General features: G+C 22.5%; 6 protein-coding genes across 6 annotated transcripts; 5 read left to right on the top strand and 1 right to left on the bottom strand.

The window, feature by feature from the left end:
- The first annotated feature begins 5,297 nt into the window (after positions 1–5,297).
- Positions 5,298–7,541, top strand: LOC128961636 (uncharacterized). The gene is made up of 5 exons (XM_054307891.1): positions 5,298–5,367; positions 5,813–5,974; positions 6,209–6,261; positions 6,303–6,348; positions 7,125–7,541. The coding sequence occupies exons 1-5, from the start codon at positions 5,298–5,300 to the stop codon at positions 7,394–7,396; spliced, it is 603 nt and encodes a 200-aa protein (XP_054163866.1). The 3' UTR covers positions 7,397–7,541.
- A 6,857-nt stretch (positions 7,542–14,398) lies between these two features.
- On the top strand, positions 14,399–15,986 carry LOC128961635 (uncharacterized). Its single transcript, XM_054307889.1, has 5 exons — positions 14,399–14,838; positions 14,895–15,353; positions 15,408–15,549; positions 15,652–15,771; positions 15,843–15,986. The coding sequence occupies exons 1-5, from the start codon at positions 14,470–14,472 to the stop codon at positions 15,893–15,895; spliced, it is 1,143 nt and encodes a 380-aa protein (XP_054163864.1). The 5' UTR covers positions 14,399–14,469; the 3' UTR covers positions 15,896–15,986.
- A 354-nt stretch (positions 15,987–16,340) lies between these two features.
- LOC128961948 (ER membrane protein complex subunit 5-like) lies at positions 16,341–16,825 on the bottom strand. Its single transcript, XM_054308281.1, has one exon. It carries the CDS (start codon positions 16,703–16,705, stop codon positions 16,394–16,396), a length of 312 nt encoding a protein of 103 aa, XP_054164256.1. The 5' UTR covers positions 16,706–16,825; the 3' UTR covers positions 16,341–16,393.
- A 36-nt stretch (positions 16,826–16,861) lies between these two features.
- LOC128961947 (geranylgeranyl transferase type-2 subunit beta-like) lies at positions 16,862–18,200 on the top strand. The gene is made up of 3 exons (XM_054308280.1): positions 16,862–17,171; positions 17,235–17,642; positions 17,707–18,200. The coding sequence occupies exons 1-3, from the start codon at positions 16,976–16,978 to the stop codon at positions 18,198–18,200; spliced, it is 1,098 nt and encodes a 365-aa protein (XP_054164255.1). The 5' UTR covers positions 16,862–16,975.
- A 526-nt stretch (positions 18,201–18,726) lies between these two features.
- On the top strand, positions 18,727–19,724 carry LOC128961031 (DCN1-like protein). Its single transcript, XM_054307235.1, has 2 exons — positions 18,727–18,794; positions 18,902–19,724. Exons 1-2 carry the CDS (start codon positions 18,792–18,794, stop codon positions 19,679–19,681), a joined length of 783 nt encoding a protein of 260 aa, XP_054163210.1. The 5' UTR covers positions 18,727–18,791; the 3' UTR covers positions 19,682–19,724.
- Positions 19,725–20,141: 417 nt separating this feature from the next.
- Positions 20,142–21,702, top strand: LOC128961634 (DNA-dependent metalloprotease dvc-1-like). Its single transcript, XM_054307888.1, has 3 exons — positions 20,142–20,723; positions 20,782–20,894; positions 20,960–21,702. Exons 1-3 carry the CDS (start codon positions 20,293–20,295, stop codon positions 21,700–21,702), a joined length of 1,287 nt encoding a protein of 428 aa, XP_054163863.1. The 5' UTR covers positions 20,142–20,292.
- The last annotated feature ends 2,123 nt before the right edge of the window (positions 21,703–23,825 follow it).

Here is a 23,825-nt window from a genome sequence, read left to right as displayed (position 1 = left end):
ATATCAAATCGAAAAAATGTTGATAATTTATTTAAATTTTTTACTATAGTTTTTCATATTTATAATTTTTAAGAATAATATAAAACTATTTACTACATTTTTTATTTTTCAAAATATATTTAATTTACCAAATTAAAGTTATTTTTATAAAGTTGTTAATTTTAGTTAATTAACTTAACTGTTAATTACAAAATTTAGCAAAAACTAAGATTGTTTTTTTAAATGAAAGATGTCCTTTAAATATATAATTATTTGCATATAATAAAGATTTAATTAATTTGATAAAATATTTGAATTAAATTACGTTTTTAGACTTTTAAATTAATGGATAAAAATAAAAAAAATCAAATAAATAGATGCATTGATAAAACAAAATCTGCAACCTAATGTAAAAACTGATATAACATTAGATTAAATACACATATATTTTTATAAATACTGTACTATATTATACATTTTACAAATCCATAATAATTTAAAATGATTTTTGTGTTTTCATTTAATTTTATTAATATAGTTTTCTTTCAAGAATTGCTAAAAATAAATAAAGATATTTAAACTAAAATTTTTTTAATCATAGCCACAACTTTCAATTAATTTTAAATGTTAGTAACTTTTTTGTAAATTAAATAAATAACATAAATTATTATACATAAAAAATATTATTTGTAAATGGTTTTTTGTGACAAAATGTTACACAAATTACAAGTCTAATTACATGATAAAAATATTTAGTTTATTACAACCTTTATAGTTATATATATACATTGAATTGTTTGCAATATATATTTATATATATATATATACAGTATGTTAACAAATAGATTTGCCTCTTCTAACAGCAACATAACTGTCCTATAAATGGTTCAAAAACTATAACATTTTGCTGACTTGTAAGTACTGGTCCTCGAAATTCAATTTTCACACAAAAACTTTTGTAGGATTTTCTGTCGATTTTCTCAATAATAATAATAAAATGTTTAGTCATTTATGTATTCAATAGAGAATTCATAACAGGAATTACATAAAATACTAACAAAGATGTCATTTAAATTCAACAATTTTTTCTGTTATTCTCTATCGTTGTCTAATACTTTTGAATATTTTTTTGGTCTCAGATTTAAATATTATATATATATATATATTATAGTTAGAAAATTGTCCTGAAATATCAATAAATAAAATGAACTAAAAATTTGTATAAAAACAAATAATAGAGACAATTGAAGTTTTGTTTTATTTTGATGATATATTTCATAAGCTGTCGGCAATTCATTCAATAATTGACGCCAAAAGGCCTTAAAATATAACTGAGTCTAAGTTTAGATTATATATTTTGAATATGATTTTAGTGAAAAAACATTTGTGTATATACTGTATGCTAAAAATACAAACAATTTATATAGTATTTAATAAATAATACTATCAATAATTTATATAAAATATGAATTATATATTTAACAATTAAATTTACCACATGGTCAGTTTTATTTTATAAGCATTCTTTAATATTATTTAAATAAAATTTTTAAATTTTAATAATATAACAATATTAACAAAATGTTTTTCAATATTTTCATATAAGTAAACTTAAAGAAAACTTTATAATTATAGTTTTGTAAAACATACCAAATGGCAAAATTATTTTATTATATTTATGTATTAATTAAGAGATCAGAGAGATTATAACAATTATTAATTTATACTGAAAAATCTTTAAAATTTGAGTTAAATTGAATTTTTTGCTGAAAATGTAAAAATTATTCAATTATATTGACTATGTATACTTTAATTTATTTAAAAAATTAAAAATAATTTAAAGTTAAAAAAATAATTTTGTATTTATGTGATCTTTAAATCATATGTTGAATGAAAGCATACAATTGTAATAATTATATTTATCAAGTTTAATTAGTGTTGGAAAAAATAGAAATTTATAAAATAATAGAGAAATTTCTAGAAAGTTTGTAAAATAAATTTCTATCTATGGGATCCACATGTTAATTTTGTTATCTCGATATTTGCTATCATATAACAATACATTAAATATTATTATTAGTATTTTAATTATTAATTAAAGTAAAAAATTAATTATATTATATTAAACTATGATATATATAATAAAAAGATAAATAAAATTTTACAAAACTAATTATTATTAAATAATTATTTTATATATAGGTATCCCATTTATATAGTACTGTACTATACTGTATAGTATAATATTATATGTATATTATTATATCTTATTATAATAGTATTACAATAGCTATAGATATGGGGATCCCATAGTATAACAATAAAATTAAATTTCTATAGAAATTTATACCTCAGAAATTTTCTAGAAACTTTCTCATTGTTCATCTCTAAGTTTAATGCAAAGTAGAAAAAATTGATATAGAATTACAAATGTTAAAAATAATATTAAAAAATAGAAAAACTGTTTTGTCACAAATTTTTTTATATTAATACTTTATTTAAATTTAAATTTATTTCAAATGTGTGGGAACTATAATTAATGCGGTTTTTGTATTTTATTTTAAAAGACATTCATAGAAAATAATTTAAATTTTTCTTAAATATCTAAGTTTACAATTTATAGATTAGTTAGCATTTTATTTAGAAAAATGATTTATTTATTAAATAAAATTTATACAATTTAAGAATTAAACTTTTAATAAATAATATAATAACTTTTATATGTATAATACTGTATAATAATACTATTATATTATATAACACTAGTATTTTAATGTTTTATAGATATCTAATATTTTTAAAATTTATTTTTTAATCATAATATTTTTCCATAAAAAAATTAACTATTGATGTTATAAATATTATAAAAATTTAAATTATACTTAAATATATAACTTTAAAAAATGATTTGATTTTAATAATAAGAAATATTTATAATATTTACATATAAATGTTTGATATTTATTGCCCTCAAGTATTTATATATATTTTTTGGTATATAATAAAGATCAATTCATTATATTTAAAAAAGTAATTGTTAGTGTTGTGCAAATTGAAATTATTAAAAAAAAAATCTTTTGAATAAATTATCTTAAGAAATGTAAATATTTCATTTAAAGCATTATTTTAATCATAATTAATAATTTTATTTATAATTATTTATTAAAATCTAAATTATCATATTAAAACATTTATTATATAAATTCTTTCATTTTTACAATATTTTTATATATAGTAAATACAATATTACTACTGTATCAATATAAATCTGTTAAGTTAAAAAATATATATAATTGTTAAGTGACATTAGTTTAATAAAATATCAAAAATTAAACATTTTTTATTCATTATTAGTTTAAAATGAAAATTTTAAAAATATAATAGTTAGTGATGTCTAAAATATAGTCAAAATATATTCAACTAACTATGTTATCTGTTGAAACATTAATTATTTATGAATGTATTTTATTATTACATTGTCTTGTAGCTAATGTTAAAAATTGACTTTTTAAAAGTAATAAAAAGTTAGTTAATTAACATTTCATTGTTGTTTTCTATCCTATAAATAATTAATAAACTTGAAAATCAATATTTAAATATAATGTAATTCTGTAATTATATAAATATATTAATTATTATGTATTATTTAAAACAATAATTTATTTTATTTAGAAGTACAAATAGTATTTACAATTAATCAAAATTAGTATATAATTATGACATCTATATTACTCTCTAAAAATATATGAAATATAAGAAATAACATAATATAATAAATTATATTTAATATACTAGTTTATCATCACTTTTTATAATTTATTTATTACAAAACATATAAAGACCATTAAGATTATAATTCTGTATTTTAATATAAATTATTTTGAGTTGAGTTTTAAATCAAGAATTATTTGTGCATACATTTAACATTAGATTTTTGTTTATAAATATTTGATAAATTATTGAAATTTGAGATTAATATTAATGATATAATTAAATTTTTAAACTTTAATTAAAATTAACACTATTATACATTTGTTAAAATATTTCAGATTAACTAAAACATCTGATATATTAAAATAATTGCTTTAATAAATCAATATTATAGTAAATAACGCTAAATTTACAGATAGTTTATTTTATATAATATATTAAATACATTTTATAAATTAATAAAAAAAAAGATTTTTTTCTTATATTTGTTAGATATAACACATGACTGTCAATAATCAAATTGATAAATTGAAATTAATAGTCAAAACATTTTTGTGGCAATAAATAAACTTCTTGTAAGTTTATTATTTATTTTAATAAAATTAGTTCACTATAACAATACAGTAAAAGCAAAAAATTACATTTATAAAATAAATATATATATATTATATAATATATATATGATAGTAACAAATGTATGTCTCGACACATAGCGTAACATAAAATATATAATATTATTATAAAGTATTTGACAAATCAAATACAGTATTTACATTATGTGGGCGTTTGTATTACAGTATAATATAAATATTAAGTTTTGAATTTGTGATATGACTTTCTACAATATTTATAAATTAAATCTAAATATAATACAGAATATACTGTACAGTAGTGTATTATGATATTATTTATGAAATTTATTGCAATTTTTTTAGTATAAAGTTTTATAATCAACTTATACAGAATTATTTGTACAGTTTGTTTTGTATACATTAGATAATTATATTTTTTGTTATAAAGCACTTCCTTATAAAKTATGAAAATTAATACATTATTTTTCTTTAAAAAAATAGTCTAATTTATAATAAGTCATAACCAAAATGTATTAAAGACATTGCATTGTATATTAAATYGTTATTCAACAATATTTTATTTATTGATAAATATTATATATTTTATATAYATTATATAAAAATCTATTTCATTATCTAAAAATCATTAATATTTCTTATTTAGCATTCATTTGTCAATAATTATATTTATAATTAATGTAATATTAATATAATAATTATTTCTCACATATTATATATTAACAACATATATAATATTGAGGACATATTATAATAACAGTAGAATATATAATAAGCAATTGTATCGTTATTTTAAAACATATKAAAACAATAGAGAGTAATATTTAGTTTGTCAATTGTCTTCTTATAAACAATCATTAKKGATATAATTACAAGTTATTATACGATATATAATATTATAAAATATTATGACAAATATTTTTACATTTATTTTTATTAACAATTATTAGTCGAAGACATTAAATAAAGAAATTCAAATCTAAATCAATTTCAATGGAATTCAAAAACGTTAAAAACATGAATTTCTTATGGATTACTCTATTGCTTGTAGTCATCAGTACTATAACCGCACTTAACACAGATCAAGGTATGTATAAAATTATGTTTTTAAATGTAATATTCATGATATTTATAAACAATAATTTATAGAAATTTTATAATAATTTTAAAGAATCTTAGTAATAAAGAATTTTATTACAATTTATATCATTATAATTTATTGTTCATAAACTATGTTAATTATTAATTTTTAACAGTTACTGGATTAATAATAATATATGTATATACTGCATATAATAGATTTTTAAATTAAAATATAAATTTTATTATTTTAAATATTTAATTAAAATGTTTCAATTATTTTGTATTTTAATTATAATATATTTATAACATGTTTAATTAGTAATATTAAACAAAATTCATTCACTATTAATGTATATGACTTTATTCTTAATTATATTTATCAAAAATATCAAATAAAACTAGAAATTATTTGTTAATATATAATGCTATTTACGGTAATCTTAATCCAGAAACAGACGATAATAGTCTAAATGCAAATCTAAATGAAGACGAAGACACCAATGAGTTTGAGGCAAACGTACAGCCATTTTACGGCTTAAGAGTTAATCCTAAATATTACGGAACATTTCATCAGTTAATCAATAAGAGAATAAAAGGCAGTGAATTCCTCGGTATGTCTTACATCCTATTCCTATGTATTTACTATTCATATAATACTAGTCTAACTATTTGTGTCACATTTATATTATATGTTTTAGTATTATTTTCTAATTATAAAAACTAAATCACAATAATAATAATAATACTTAAATTTTAGTCTTTAGTATATATATATATATAACTAAAGAACTCTAAATTATATCTAAAACATTGAATTTATTCATTTGCTGTCAAACCAATTGAAGGCAAACGTATGGGTTCGGAGTTTTTAGGCAAAAGAGGCGACAACTACTATAAGGCCGTCAAGAAGATGGGCAGTGAGTTTCTCGGACGGAGGAGGAGGAGTGTCCCATCATATCCCACACATCATCACTAAACTATACTTGTAATTAATATGGGATCACCCCTTAAAATTCATGTTTCTTAATTATAGCTTTAAATTATACTAAATTTTAATATAATCAATTATTAAACTAAATTAAAATAAAATCTAAAATTAATACTAAAATTTTATATATTTTTCCTTTTATTTAAAGGTTTTTTTTTAAAAAAAGTCAAGTGTGTTGTCTTATGTAAAATTATATTCATTTTAAAAATGTGTTTCTTAATGTCAATACAAGTAAGTCATATAACAATTAATTGTTTAAATTAGTTTATAGTCTATTTTTAATCTGTATACAAGTTTCTTAAGTGTTTTAACTAAATAAATCGTAAATAATTGATTGTAGTCACCACTACTTAAATAATTAAAGTTTGGGTCTAATATTGTGTGAGACTTATTATCAATGGGGGGTTTGGGTGTGAATGTTTCACTTGTAAAGTCATAAATTATTTTATAAATTTAAATTAATTATATTTAAGATGAAATGAGGAAATTTTGATTAAACACAATAAAATAATGATATCCTGTTTGACCCTTATTTATAGGTCTCAGTTGTGATAAACTGTTAGTTTGTAACTCATGTATTACTAATGAATATTCTGTATCACTATTAATAATTTATTGTATTTATTAATTAAATTCTTTATTTGAAATACTAAACAAATTGTGTAATATAAAAATAGTATAGTAATGAATAATTATTTATTAATTAATTTTTATTTACAGCAAACTATTTTTTATCTAATATTATTTATTTATTAAATTTATTGTTTCAATAGATGATAGCACTTCAGATATTTACGGCTCTCAAAAATCAACAAAACGGTTGTCTGAATTTCTGGGCGGACCTGGAAAACGGTTTTATAAGTCTATAGGCGTTCCCGATAAGAGGCGAGGAATAGGAGGCTCAGTAACGCCCAGTTATTTTTTGGCTAAAAAATTATCCGAATATCTTAACTCATCTTTCAAACGACCGGTTCGTTTCTCCAACGGTTTGATTGATTTTTATAATCCGAGAGGCAGTGAATTTCTTGGAGGACCCGGAAAATAGTCCAAACATTTTGATTTAAACAACAAGTTTGTCGTTATCTTAATGTCAAATACAACATATATAATAATAATTACCACTTTTCACTATACAATTCATATCATTATACTATTGATACTATTGATACTAATTGTTTTTTGATTTTTGAGAGACCTAAATATCTGATATTATGTTTTTAAATAATCATTGAATTATACAGTAAATTCAACACAATTTTTTTTTATTTAATTTTATAAAATTTAACTTTAAAATTAACAGTATTCTTTAAACAAATTTAATAATAATAATAAAATTTAAATAAGCAATTTAAGCATTTCATTTAATTGTTTATAAAATTTATATATATATTAATATATACTATAGTTAGTTTAAATTAAATTATAATATTTATAAGATATATTTTTTATTTTTATTTAAATAAAAATATTTAATATCATTATACATATTATAGATATATTAGTAAATAAATTATTATTGTTGTAAAATAAATTTTTGTTTTCAAATTATTTTATTTAAATTTTGTTTAATATTTATTATATTTAAATTATATGAAATGGGTTCATATTGTAAAAAAATTCAAAAAATATCATTTTTTATTTAAATTATCATAACATTAATATTTAAAAAAATTTCTTTAAACTGTATTAATAAATTTATATTCTCTATTTATTTCAAATCAATTGTTGTTTTATTTGATTAAATAAAATTTAGTTCATTGCCATCAATAAGAAAATTAATTTTATTTTTTTGCAAAAAAATTAATGCGAAATCATTAAAATATTATTAAGTTGTGTGCAATTGGGTGAGTAAGTGACAAATTATTGTACAAACTTATAATGACAAAACATATTGCATTGTTAACATTAAAGATAATAAGTTATTTGATTTCATTATAGTAACATATTTATTAATAATATATAAAACATATGAAAATAATTAATAATTTTTGGTAAACTTGTTATAAGCAATTAACACAATATTTGTGGCATAATTATCAGTATTTATATATTTAACTATTTTTTGTATTTATTCGTAAACTTTCAACTAATCAAATGCCAATTGCAATGTTCATGTAATTCATTTAAATTTAATGACTTGTATATTGGATTGTTTTCAATAAGTGAATATATGTTTTTATAGACAATTAACTTACTAATGTAACTGTTTGGCGTTATATAATTATGTGTACATTTTAGTATATCTATAATAATTTATACAGTATATCAATAAACTTATTGTAGTTGTGTTGTATATATATATATATACCTAAACTAAAACTCTAAATTACTAACTAATAGAAAACATCTATAACATCATAGACTATAAGATAATAATTTCAAGTGAAAGTCAATTTAACTAATATACAGTACAACTACCTGTAATACAGTATAAAAGATATAATATTTGAAGCAATTGAAAATTGATATTGATTTGATGGTTTTAGATCAATAGACTATAAACTACTGCATAAGTTTATACAGTATATACTACAGTATATACCGATATAATATGTAAACTATACAGTATAGGCATTCCTATAGATTTATATATAGACCTGTAATGTTATATTATAATAGCATTTGTCGGGATTGTTGTTATTATTATTATTTTTATTAACGAGTAATACAACGGAAACACTTGCACTTTATGTTTACAATGTTATTACATTTTGACTACTATTTTAAGGGCAAACACACACACACACACAGACACACAGGCATATGTATAGTATACACGACTGGCCTTACAGTGCGAGCATCACAACATCACAATTGATTGATGTCACAAATCAATCCCATTTATATTGTTGGCAATCAAGTGTATAAAGCCATCAAAAAGCATTTGTTTGGTTGAATTTTATCGATTTTCACAGCTAGAAATCAAATGTTATACTAAATAAATATTATGTGTCTTATAATATCTCTTCAAAAATCATTTTGTTTTTACACATATTTCAAATCAAACACTTAAAGACACTAAAAGTGATGGCAAACAATGTTTTTTTATATTTGTAGAACAATTGTTGCGATAAAAACTACATTATTTTAAATTTAAATTATGTAATGAAATTATATATTTTACAATCTTTAAAATTACTTGTTTTTAAAATGTTTAATATTTATATTTTTAAATATTTATATAATCAGCATATAGTTTATATACAATAAATTCATYGATTATTTGTTTATATAAACGTAAAAATAAAAATACTGTATTGTCTGATATATCATAAAGAATTTTATATACTAAATGTTGGGTCAAATACAGTAAATTATGTGTTCATTGAATGATTAAAATAAATTAATACATGACATAGATTTGATTGTTWAGACACTCAATTCATTTGAGACTATTTTATTAATAAACTTATTGAACAACTTATTGTCTCTCCAATGGATTCAACATTTGTTGATTTACTCATCAATTGTTATTCATTTAATATTGTGAAGTATTAATAAATGATATCAACTCTCTCTCTCTCTCTCTCTCTCTCTCTCTCTCTCTTTCTTTCTTTCTTTCTTTCTTTCTCTGATTCATTCAATTAATCTGATTTTTTGAAACATTTTAAAAATATTAAATAAAAAACTTACCTTTAGATCATTAAAATATATAGCAAATTTCAATTTACTTTACAAATTAACACGTATATATTATATACTATAATTGCTATATCAATATAAACTCATTATTATTTATCGTACAATACTTTCAAAAATTTGTTTTATTTGACAGTAATATCATAATCTAAATATTGATATTGAATTTATAGAAATTTACTGAATTATAGTTTGGGTGTAATTATATTTTAAAATATCAATATTAAGAATTAATTTTTGTAATTTTTATGTTAGCTTACAAATTAAATTTAAAAAATACTTTTAACATTAAGTACTTATATWAACTGTAATTATAATAACTGTATTATAATTTTATTTTTAAAAGATTAAAATACTGCTAAATATTTTTAAAATATTTGTTAGACAATTAGTAAATTTTTTATTTATAATATAATGTCTGAAACATAATTAAAACCAAACAAATATATATACAGTTACTGTATATCAATTTACAATTATCACTCTCATGAGAAATCTTAAGTTAAGGCTTTACAAAATAAAATAACCACTAATTTTAAGTTTTATGCATTAATTGTAATTTCATACTAAATAAGGCTTAAATAACAAATAATAATTTGTATAAAAACAAATAAAATGTTATTAAGTAATAGATGATAAAAGAAAAGCTGATTATCTGCTACTATATAATGGATTTAGCAATAAATAAGATATTTTTGTTTATTATGTATTTTACTTGCATTTATTTATATAACTAATATAACGATAACTTTAGTAAATACTTAATGAATACACACAGCAAGTGATGCCTTTCATTCATATAATGATAAATATTTGTGTCAAATCCTATCTTTTAGATTATATATTCAAATATAAATAAAGTCAAACTCTGTTTTTTGATGATAACTATTTGGACTAAACTATACTTAAACTTAAATAAAATTAAGTGAATAAATGTCATCAAAATTATCATTTAATTTTTCATTTATATTTGTAATTATTAATTATATAATATATTTATAATAAAATAAAAATATAAGAATTTTTTGTTTTGTTATTTTTTGAATAATGTATTTATATTTAAAATATAGAAGTTTTTATTAGTCAAATTTAATTTCATATAACTAATTTAATTAATTAATAATTGCACTTATTTTTAGTATTTTTCTCATTGATAAACATTTTTAGAAATATAGAAAAATATAACTTAAAAACATTATAAATGTTGATAAAGTGAACATTAAACACTTATAAATTTTTATATTATTAATCATTTGATTAAAAAAAGCTTATTTAAAAAAATAAATAATAAGTTTTTAAAACATTTGATGAAAATTTAATACGCAAATTATAGTTTTCAATTAAGATTATATTTTTAAAATAATTAAGTTATTATTATAACTATTATAAGTATTAATAATAAATTATTAAAATTCTAGTTATCTATCAATAATTGAATTTTTGAATTATTAAAATAAAATTATAAAAATATTAATTATCACTATTAGTATATATATTATATAATATATAATTTATAATTTAACTAACAATCAAATAACTGTTTAATGTGTTTTCACTGTACTCTTAGATCACTTCAATTTCTTTGAGTTTGTTGTCTCAAAGTTTTATTAATTAAATGACTGAGGGGAGATTCACATATTACGTTGAATTTGGGGGGAGGGGTCGGCCAAAGCGAACTTTTGCAAAACATGCAAATAATTGCGAACATAGGGGTAGGGGGTCTAGATTTCTTCAAAAGTGCGGACGTAATATGTGAATCGCCTCTAATACAAACACAATGCAAACAAATTGTTAGCATTAAAAGTGTTCACAAATCGTGACTAATAATAATCACTAAATTTTATATAAGACTTAATTGTAATTAAGATATAAATAGTATTGTAAATAAACGTATTTGTCTATTGGTTTAATTAAAAATTGTTTTAATAAATTTAAATTATAAATACAATTTTGATAAAAACATTTAAATCTCTAATATTATATTATTATTGATAGTATTAAATAAACAGTATTATATCATATACGTAATAAACTATAAATATATATATATATATTAAAAATTGTAATTCAGATACTAAAACAATATTTATTTCTAGAAAATTTGATTTACAAAAATCTTTTAGACATTATAGCGAAATATATAAATTATTATTAGTGTTATCGATAATTTATATTTTAATAATATATATGTCTGTATATTTTAAATGCCATTGAGTTTTTTTGTAATTTTTCTATGCATTCAATTTCTCAATAAATTTATAATTTATTTATATTTAATTAGGTTTTAAAATATGTGAACCATAACTACTGTATACAAAAATTTTGTGACATATGCTAAAGTATATATTTATAATTACTTTCCACGAGTTTGTATTTGCATAAAAAATCATAAATTGTGTATTTTTTGTATAATATTTTCAATACTAATAAACTACAACATTATGTATGAGATATCTGTTGGGAATTATGTCAATATCTTGCAATTGACATCATTAACAGTCAAATGAAAGAGTTTGTATACTTGTATTCACAAACAACTGTTATATCGTATAAAAAGCTGATTCAACAAAAACTAGTGCAAAAAAATGCATTATCTTTACTGTATTAATAATATTAGTTATTACTGTATTGACTGTAATTATAATAATATGACACAACAGGTGTTACTATTATTAGGAATTTTATTAATTAATTCATTGGAAATATTTGATCAAATGATAAACAAAATTGTTTATCCTATTATATTAAGACATGTAATATTGTAAATCTATTTTAACTTTTAACTAATATTTTGTTTTTATTTTATTTTAAGTTGATTTATTATTAATCTTCAACATACAGTACATACTATTTGTTGATTAATAATTTGTCTATTTTTATTTTATAAATATATTATTTAATTTATAAAATTAGAATAAATTATTTAAATAAAAACTTATACATAAAATATTTAAATATTAATAAGTCTAGAAATTTACTAGTCCCTTTTACAAATAAATATAATTTACAAATTGTTTAAAAAATATTCATTGTTTTTAATGCTATAATATTAGTCATAACAACCATCAAAAATGTTTAATTTATTAATTAAATGACTACTATATTGTTATATTTATACTTATATATGACACTAACTATAAGGCGGATCAACATTTGAATAAAACTTTCGATTTTGTTACTCATTATAATTTTATTAATAGTAAGCCATGAAAAATAATTACAAATAATCATCTGAGAATTGAATGCTTAATTAAAAATATATTAAAATTGATTAAATTTTTAATTTATAAATTTTCCCAATATATATAAAATAGAGTTGAATTTAACTAAAATGATAAATTTAGTACTTTAATTAAATTAAAGTCTAAATATTATTTAATTATTTAAATTTTATAATATAATATAAAATAATTGATTAGCTTTATTAATTATTAATTATAAAATTAATGAATAATTATAAATTGCATGAAGTTAATCATAAAATCTTTATTTTAAATGCATGATCATAATAAATTTAATTAATTTTAATTAAGAAATTATAGATAAATCAATAAACTAATACAAAACTACTTTTAGTATTAATGTTAAAATATCATAATTATTAAACTTTTTAGACAATAAAAAAATTAAATGTTTTGAAAACGAATTTGAAAACAAAATATATACAACAAAATACTTCAATGATTTTATTGATTTTTAAAGCAAATGTTTTTGGTCTTTACATTAATTTAGGACTATTTATTATATTATAGACTCTATAATATAGAGTCTATGCCATGAAAATAAATTTTGTTCAAAAACACTTATACTGTGTTACAGTTATACTGTATTTTTTTAAAAAAAAACTTTGACCACAATTATTGTGTTGTTTTTTGATGATACTAATTATTTGTCTCAAAAAACCATTTAGTTTTTTCAATATTACTATATCTACAGTACTAAGACTAATGAAGATTTTGAAAAAAAATTATCAACTTTATTAAACTATGGTTTTTAAAAATACTAATATACAGTATATATAAAACCATTAAGAATTTAAGATTTCCAAACAATTTAATGATTTTAACATTGAAGAAAAAACAATAATAATGGATGACATAATAATATTATTACTGTATATACATATATTTTTATTTATGTTTAGACAATTCTTTTTATTATTTTAATTTATAAGATTTTTTTTAATTACTAAAAAATATATCATAACTTTCATCCACTTTAATGATCAACAAAATTGAATTAATTATAGAGATAATTGATTTTTTTAAAAATTGTTTGACGAAATATGATTTAATTATTGACAATACATTGTTTAATTCGCGCACAATTTACAATACTCTATTTTTATGTTTCTAACTATATATTTGTCAATTTAATGTTAATTTGAATAAATCAAATTAAAATTTCTAAATATCTCCAACTTTACAAATATTATTAATTTTTCAAATTAAAGCAAAGAAAAATATAATTTTATAATTCATGTATTTTTTACACTTATTTATTGATATTCTGTTGATTACTGGCATAGCATGTGATTCGTTGGATATATTCTGTGATTCACTAAAGGCAACCATCAGTTTAGATGGCATTGGTTTGTATAGGGATTGGCAGCCAAAACCATACGAWACCGAAGCAGATTTGAAACCAAATTATAAAATATATTTAAGTGGAAGAAATGAAATTCCCGGTCAAGAATGGACTCTTAAAATCAATAGTGCTGTCAATGGATCACAAAATCAAATCAATATCAATGGGGATCAACCTGTGGTTATGTTTAGTAAAAATATTATTTGTAGATTTAATCATCCGTTTGGTGAATCTAATTATAGTCCTAACCGTAAATGCAATGTAAGTCATTGAATGTGTTTGTGTTTGTAATCTATTAATTTAATTTGATTTTTCAGTTTTTTGATAAATCATTGGATGAGTCCCGGACTATAAAGAACGGAGAGTTTGGATTACAATGTTGTTGTAAAATTGATGACCAAATCAATCAATGGACAGAATATGAACTCTCACAGAGCTATACTAAGGACACACTTGATATCTATAACATCACTGCATTCAATCCAATAGTCGGTTATAGTAATAAACCACAAGTCTTACTATTAAATAGGTTTAACAAAAAGCTATACTTCTATATAATTAATGAAAATCGTCTCGAAGAAGATAATTGTGGTAAATCGTGTCCAACGCCTAAGTTTGTCCAACAATTAGACGACAAATATTTTACGAAAGAGCTGTCAATAGTTGCAATAACTGACTTCTGGGTCGGCAACAAAAAAGGTCACTTAATTGTGTTCAATAAAAACGGAAAAGCATTTTATTGTTTTACTTATGATAATGAAAACCTTTCACCAAACGTAAGACATCAAAAAATTATTTTCAATTGATATTAATAAATACAGTATTAATAGTGTAAACCAGAATCTTTGAAACAATTTATGGAGCATTGCTTTGATCCAAAGCTTATGAAAAAAATTAGAGAAGAAGAGGCTAATATAGGAACCACTGAAACAGTAGGCCTATCAAGGAATGGGAGCCAACAGACAGCAAAAGGTTATAAGAAATTTTTAAAAATAGTAAAAGTTTGATAACTTCTTACAAATTAAGATTGATTTATTAATTATTATAATTTACTTATTAAAACATGTAATAAAGCAATTATGGACTTCTCAGATGATAAACAATCTGATAGTAGTTCTTCAGTATTGCCCATCATTTTGGCAATTGTGGCCATTATTGTCATTGCTTTACTTATCATATATTTCTTTGTTTTTCGTAAGCACCTAATAATTGATTTTTTAAATTATAACAAATTATTATTAATAAACAAATAATAACATCTTCAGGAAAGAAGCAGAAGAAATCGCAAACTAGAGGAAGCAATAATAAAAAGCATTAAAAAGTTAAAACATTAACAAAATTATCAATTTTTTGACATTAATTAGAGTTCTTAATCAATACACGAATAGATCACTTAATTGTCGACAAAAGACCGAATAATAAGCGATGACATCACACGTGTCATTCAATTTTCATTAATTTCTTTTACATGTTTTTAATATAAATTTATTTAATTAACAATTTATTATATCATATATATCTTATCCATTCATATTCAACAATATTTCATACGATATTCAATACATATTTCAATAAATTTTATAAAAAAAAATTTTGATTCTGAAAAATCAAATTATTACTAATAAAACTAATACTTTTAACATTAAAATGTTTTTTATATATATTTATTACAAAAAATATAAATAAATCATTTAATTACTATAAAAATATCAAACATTTTCTTAACAATTATTGATTGATATATAATATAAAGACAACTTTGAGTCCCAATTGATGGCAATGTATTGCATAGACAACGAGTAATGTCTTTCTCTTATTATTTGCAAAGAAGTCTTCCTCTGTGGTTAAACATATAAAAGTTTGGTCTGTTGTTCATTATATCAATTGTCTTGTCTTTGAGATCACTTAACGCATGAATCTCTTGAAGTCGACTGGCATTCAGTGCAATGATGGCCGCAATGGTCACCAATAGACTGACCAAACACTGGACGACAATGTCTTGTGGCAAACCTGTGAACTCCTGTTCCACTAATCGTACATAACTTCTGTGTTGTGTCGCAGAAAAGGCGCAGTGAAGAAGTGATACCAATCCTAAGGTAATCACAGATTTATACGTCAGGTTAGACATCACCGGTCAGTATGTGTTGTAAACAAACAAACAAAACATGAATTAAATTAACAATCAATTCATAGTATATTACTATTGAGTTCATAAACAACGTTATCAATGGTTACTAATAATATTATTATTGATTTCAATGATAAACACTGATTGAGGGGACACTCAATGTAATGCTATTTATTGATGCATTCAATTGGTGTAAACAAATGAGTCATTGATAGAGACATTAGTGTTCGTCTGTTTTGTTGACAATTGTTTGACAAAAAAAGACACAAAATGTTGACCAGAGATGTAGAGATAACGGCAAAACACGTGCAACACTTGTTGCTGTCAAAACACGTGCAATACTTGCAGAAGTACGCTGTGGTGAGTAATGAATCGTACGAACAATTGATGGTCGAGTACTTGAGGATGAGTGGTATCTATTGGACTACAACTGCTCTTCAGCTAATGGATAGTGACTTCGACAGTGGTATGTGTTTTAATCCAACACTAAATCCGACATTAATTTAATTATTATTTATGATCCAATCAGCTGGTCGTCAGGACATACTATCGATGATCAAGACGTGTGTCCATCCAAACGGTGGTATTAGTGCCGCCAAAGGTCACGATCCGCACCTCTTGTACACAATGAGCGCCATTCAGATTCTTGTATCATATGATGCTCTAAACGACAACATTATAGATATCGACAAAACTGTTAGTTATATCGTATCGCTTCAGAAAACTGACGGCAGTTTTATGGGTGACTCCTGGGGTGAAGTCGACGTCCGCTTCTCGTTCTGTGCCATCGCTAGTGCGGCACTTCTTAATCGATTAAATGCCATTGATTTAGATAAAGCAATTGATTTTGTTATGCAATGTAATAACACTATTGACGGAGGTTTCGGGTCGCGACCGGGCAGTGAATCACACGCCGGGCTCATCTATTGCTCATTAGGTTTGTCCTATAAATAGATATTTGTTTTGATGTAATTTTGATTTATTTTAATTTTGTATTATAGGTTGTCTGTCAATTGCCGGTGAATTACACAGAATTGATGCCGATTTACTGGGCTGGTGGTTGGCTGAGAGACAATTACCGTCTGGTGGACTCAATGGTAGACCAGAAAAACTGCCCGATTTGTGTTACTCGTGGTGGGTGTTGTCCTCGATGGCCATTATTGGTCGACTACATTGGATCGATAAGCATAAACTGTTGAGATTTATTTTAGCCACACAGGATGATGAAACGGGTGGATTTAGTGACCGACCCGGCAATATGGTCGACCCGTTTCATACAGTATTCGGTTTGGCCGGTCTTTCACTATTAAGTCATAAGTATAGTTGTGAGCCAATTGAAGCACTTTCCGAAAACAGTGATACCAATAGTGACAGTGATTTGAGAGCCCAATGGAAAGTAATTTCAGATAAGATTAAACCAATTAATCCAGTCTTTTGTATGACTCAAAGTGTTATCGACAAAACTAATATCAAATTACAATATCTTTCTCTTTGATATTTCAAAAAAGTTTATTATTATTTTGTTTTATTTTACACTTATATGATTTATTATTATTTAATTTAATAAATAAAATAACTTTATTCTAGTTTAATAATTACCAGAATTAATAATTTTATTTAATTTATTATTATTATTATTATTATTATTATTATTATTATTATTATAATTATGAATAAATAAAATGTTGTATATTTTTGCATAATATTGTGGGAATAATTTTATCTATAATTAAATTATTTAAATTATGATATAAAAATGATATTTTAAATAAATTTACTAAATTAAAATTATCTGTTATTAAAATAACTTTAAATAATAAAACTAAAAGTAAACTGAATTTATATGAAATTACAATTAAATTGTGTTTAAAAAATATTTTTTGGATGCAATGAGAGTACAGTCCCTTAGAAATACACAAACAATTGAAGACAACAAACAACTATTGAATGACTGTATGATTGATAGCCGACACCGATTGACACCAATCTTGTAGTCGTTGTCCACACACTTAATGTTACGGTAATTATAGTAGTGGTCACTCGTTTCACGGACTTTACTGTAATATTTGATTTTCTGGTTTAAAAAATGGTAAGTAATTGATATGCGATTTACCGCAAACACAAATCGATGGTTAACTCACTTATTGTATTTGTTTTTGATTTGACCGATAATATTGACCATCTGATACCGTTCAGCACAAACTAAAGTCTACCGAAAAGGCCAAAGTTCGACAATTTATGCAACTGACCAACTGTTCCGAAAAGATAGCATTCAATTGTTTAATACAAAACGAGTGGCGACTTGAGGTGGCCTGCGATGCCTTCTTCACGAATCCCGATATATATATGAAAACAGTGGACAAGAAACGCATCGATCAGTTGTTTAATAAATACTCGCAAAATACGGACAAAATACAGATCGATGGCTGCATTCAATTACTCGAAGACCTAAATCTGAGGCCAAATGACCGCAAAGTTTTAATATTAGCGCAGAAAATGCGGGCACAGAAACAATGCGAATTCACGCGACAAGAGTTCATCACTGGTATGATTGATATCAACTGCGACTCTATTGCGGCACTCAATCAACGACTCGTCGAGTTTGACAACGAGTTGAATACAGATTTGAATAAATTACGAGATTTATATCTATTTGCCTGGAATTATGGCAAACCATCTGAAGCCAAGACAATGGATTGGGAAGTGGCTATAGAGTACTGGACATTATTATTGTATAACTGTGTTAACAAACAGCTGCTGCAGCTGTGGATAGAGTTCGTGAGTAAGAACCGCAAAGCCGTCACTCGTGACACTTGGAATCTGCTTCTGGAGTTCACCACAAGTGTTGATCCGCAACTAACAAACTATGATTTTGACGGGGCCTGGCCTACGATGATCGATGACTTTGTTTTGTGGGCCCGCGAGAGACTTAAAACAGCGACCACTAATCGACCAACTGTTCAATCAACACAATAATAACATTTTTAGTCATCTCTTCAACTGTTTATTAATTAAATGTCTCACAATTTATATCTTTCTTTATTTCTTTTATAGACTATTATTAACATTGATTTCTATTGAAACAAATATTATATTACGTTTATTTGCTATGTTTTTTATTTTGAATCATATTTAATTAATTATAAATTATTATTATTAGAATCAATTAATTAATTTTTAATTAATTTTATTTGAGTGAATTTATTAAATAAATTCAAAATCATCTACCAATATGAACATTAAAAAAATATTAGTTAAATAAAACAACTATTTGTTAATTATATATATATTTGTGATTTAATATTGAAAATGTGATAAAAGTGATGAAATAGTGGTTTACGAAAATTTAATTAACAAATTAAAATAGGATTTATTTATAGATATAATTTGATTATTAAATTGAAATAATGAGCAAAACTGTAAGCAATCTATTAATACATGACTAGAGTTAGGGCGACGTCTTGTGAAGTAAACAGTCATTGAATGTAATGATTGTGTGTTTCAGTGATTCATTCAATACATTGTTTACATTGATTTGAAAATTCAATTCATTTATCACTTCATTGATTGCTGTTATCACTCATACAATGTCTTCATCATTGGATCCGTTTGACGATGACTTTGAAGTCGGTCTCGACGATGATTATCTTCTGGCATTAGGTCTTCAGGCACTCGAAGACGAGTTCAATTCAGATGAAAACAAAACGCGAAACTCTTCACTTGAAAATGACTATCAATTGGCACTTCAATTGTCACAATCGGATGGACATCATATGTCCACTACTGGAGACAAAACAGACACTAAGAAACCGTCTCAACAAACCTATCATTTGAAACCCGAAGATATCGTTAAACCTGAATTAGAGTTATCAGATCCGAGTCCAAACATTTGGCATTTGATGAGAGATTATGATCGCATGTTCTTCGGCAGTGTTTTGGCCAAACATTGCATTGAATTGAGTTGGAGTTCACGTATGACCCGAACTGCCGGTCTCTGCGCTTGGAGTCCGACCACAAAGTATTATAATTGAGTTTAACTTTAAATTATTTAATAATTTTTATACTTATTTTTACAGTTATTGTTCAATACGTCTTTCACTACCATTACTTCAGTTGCGGTCGCGAAAGGATTTGGTCGAAACACTGATTCATGAGATGATTCACGCCTTACTGTTTGTCACACGAGAAGGTGATCTTTGATTAATAATTTCTAATTATTTAGTCATTAAAAATAGTCACAATTTCTATGAATAGATGACAATCACGAAAGTCATGGCCAGAAATTTCATGAAAACATGTATCGTATAAACCATATGTCCGGCGCAAACATCACTGTTTATCACAGTTTTCACGATGAGGTCAATCATTTCTTGACTCATGTCTGGCGTTGTAACGGCAAATGTCGCGACAAATCACCGTATTTTGGTTATGTTAGGCGTTCAATGAACCGAATTCCCGGACCATCAGACTATTGGTTCAAATATCATCAACAGAGCTGTGGCGGAGAGTTCATAAAAATATCCGAACCGCCAAAAAATAAAAAACTCAAAGAAAATTTAGAGTTAACTCCAGAAAAGCTCAATAATAGAGATTATTTATCGCCGACAAAGAATAGTCAAAATAATCAATCGATTAAACCATTTGCTGGTTTGGGTCACAAATTGGGATCTATTAAAATAGACAAAAATCCACTTAAGAAAGTGACCAAAACTTTGGACACTTATTTTAATATTGAGTCTAAAAATAGTAAAGAATCTATTGGTTCTCATTCATCAACTAAAAGTAAAAACGAAGGAAAAACACAAAATAATATCACATTAAATGAGACAAATGTCATCAACAATACAACTGATGAGTCATTTAAACCATTTTACGGAAAAGGATTTGTTTTGGGAACTAATAATAATAGTAATAGAAATTCATTAGACATTCAGATAAAGATGGAGAAAAAGAAACAAAAAACCAACGAAACCATTGAAGTCATTCAAATCGATTAATAAATAATTAAACTATTTTTAAATCTATTATATTTTGTATTATATATTATATGTTTTTCTAAATTTAAATATTGTTAATAATATTGTTATTGTTAAATACTTTTTATTAATTTGATAAAAAAATATTGTACTTATAATGTATTTTGTATATAGTGTTCACACTTATTATTTAAGCTTAATATTTATGTATCAAATAAACCTATTTTTAAAAATATTTTTTTAATATTCATATATTTAAGATTTATGATTTTGTTATATTATGTTTTTAAAATATAGTTTTTATTTAACTATTAAAATATGGTTACCGTAATTCATTTATTCTAAAGTATTAAAATTTGAATTTGTGTTTTAAAAAATAAAAAATATTTTATTGCAAACATTTTATACCATATTTTATGTTATTTAGCGCAAACAAAACTTAGATATTATATTCGTGATTGAAAACTATAAAAARTTTGGTATAAAATAAATTGAAATTGATTTTTACAGTACATATGATCTTTTATATGTAATCTCGTGCTATGATATTATTATTAAATTAATTGCTATACATTTTAATTGTCATATTTTGTGTTTTGCAATCTATTTTAACAAAACTTATCATTATTTTTTATTAGTATTAAATTAAAAAACAAATTTTATTAAACAACTACCAATACTATTTATTAAAAATAGTTCAGCTAGTCAATTTTTATTTTAATTTAAAGATTTGTAAAATTAAAATTTTATACATAATAGTAAATAAAAAACAAGTTTTTTTTATCATTTGATTATTTATTATACATTTTTTCTAAAAAATAACTATGTATTTAGGTAATATGCAGTCTAAGTTTAGACAAAATACAATAATATTAATAATTTGTTCGTACAATAACTTTCCACAATAATTAAAAAAATATACAATAAATACTTTTATGAGAGTTTAAGAGCAAATATTCCTATTGAATAGTCTTTTATTAAATAGTTTTTGCCGATAAATATTTTTTAAACTAAAGACAATAGGGCTATAAATTTTGAAAATACTTTTTATTTATTTTTACATTTATTTAGACACAAACAGTGTTTTCATAATTTGTAATACACTATCTATATATACTACTATACATTGACATTACATGCAATGGACACATAAAACATTAGATATTATTGTTTTCAAAGTTTTTTATGCTAGCAATTAAATATTTATTATTATTTATGTTATTTTGTTGTATGTCTAATAGTTATGTTATGCACTAAATAGGAGTAACTAAATTATATGTCAATTCTCTCTCTCTCTCTCTCTCTCTCTCTCATTGTTATTATATACTTGTTATATAAGTTATGGTTTGTCTGAAAATCAAAGGCTATTTACTACTAAATACATTATAATTTTTTCCCAAAAGTTATATTTATTTTTATATTTATGTTGACTTTTATATTGATTAGACTACTGTACTGTTTGAAGAGATATCGTGCAAAACATGCCATAAAATATAATATTCAAAACATGGATATTAGCGCTATATATGTTACAAAAACATAACACAAAATTAAAAAATCTTAACATTTCAATGAGTTTCCGCTCCCTATGTATATCATATATGCATATTAAGACAAACACAATATATCAGTTATATATAGAGTTATATAATATGGGAAAACATAAAATATTGGAAAAATGAGAGACAGACAGACGTTTCACATATATTTTAGTGGTCGAGACATTATAAACATTAAAAATTATTTATGTTTAAAAAATTATTAGTTTATTTAAAATAACTCTTACGGTTAGCCCAAACTCTTTATTATACAGTAAAATAACGCTATAATATTGAATGTTAGTTTGTCTGCACACAACAAAAGTTTTACATTATAGACATAACTTTTTTATAGACTTGAAAATCCATTAATAAACATAAATAGTTGGGATAACAAAGTCAAACCATAAAGATTACAAACTAATCATTTTCAATATTACTGTATTATATAATTATATTGTTTTGAACATTATTAAAGTATTGTGTTGTATTGATACAAATGTTTTTTATTAGAAAACACATTTTAACAAAAAAAATCAATTAAAAATTTAGTTTTCAATATAATGACTAATTTTATCACTTAAAAATAAGAGTTTAATTACAATC

Source organism: Oppia nitens, unplaced genomic scaffold, assembly GCF_028296485.1.
Source record: "Oppia nitens isolate AA-2021 unplaced genomic scaffold, nextdenovo-longstitch-racon4-pilon3 scaffold5_pilon_pilon_pilon, whole genome shotgun sequence".
In the NCBI taxonomy this organism is placed as follows: Eukaryota; Metazoa; Arthropoda; class Arachnida; order Sarcoptiformes; family Oppiidae; genus Oppia; species Oppia nitens.
Note: the sequence above shows the minus strand (reverse complement) of the source record. Positions and strands in the feature narration are given on the sequence as shown.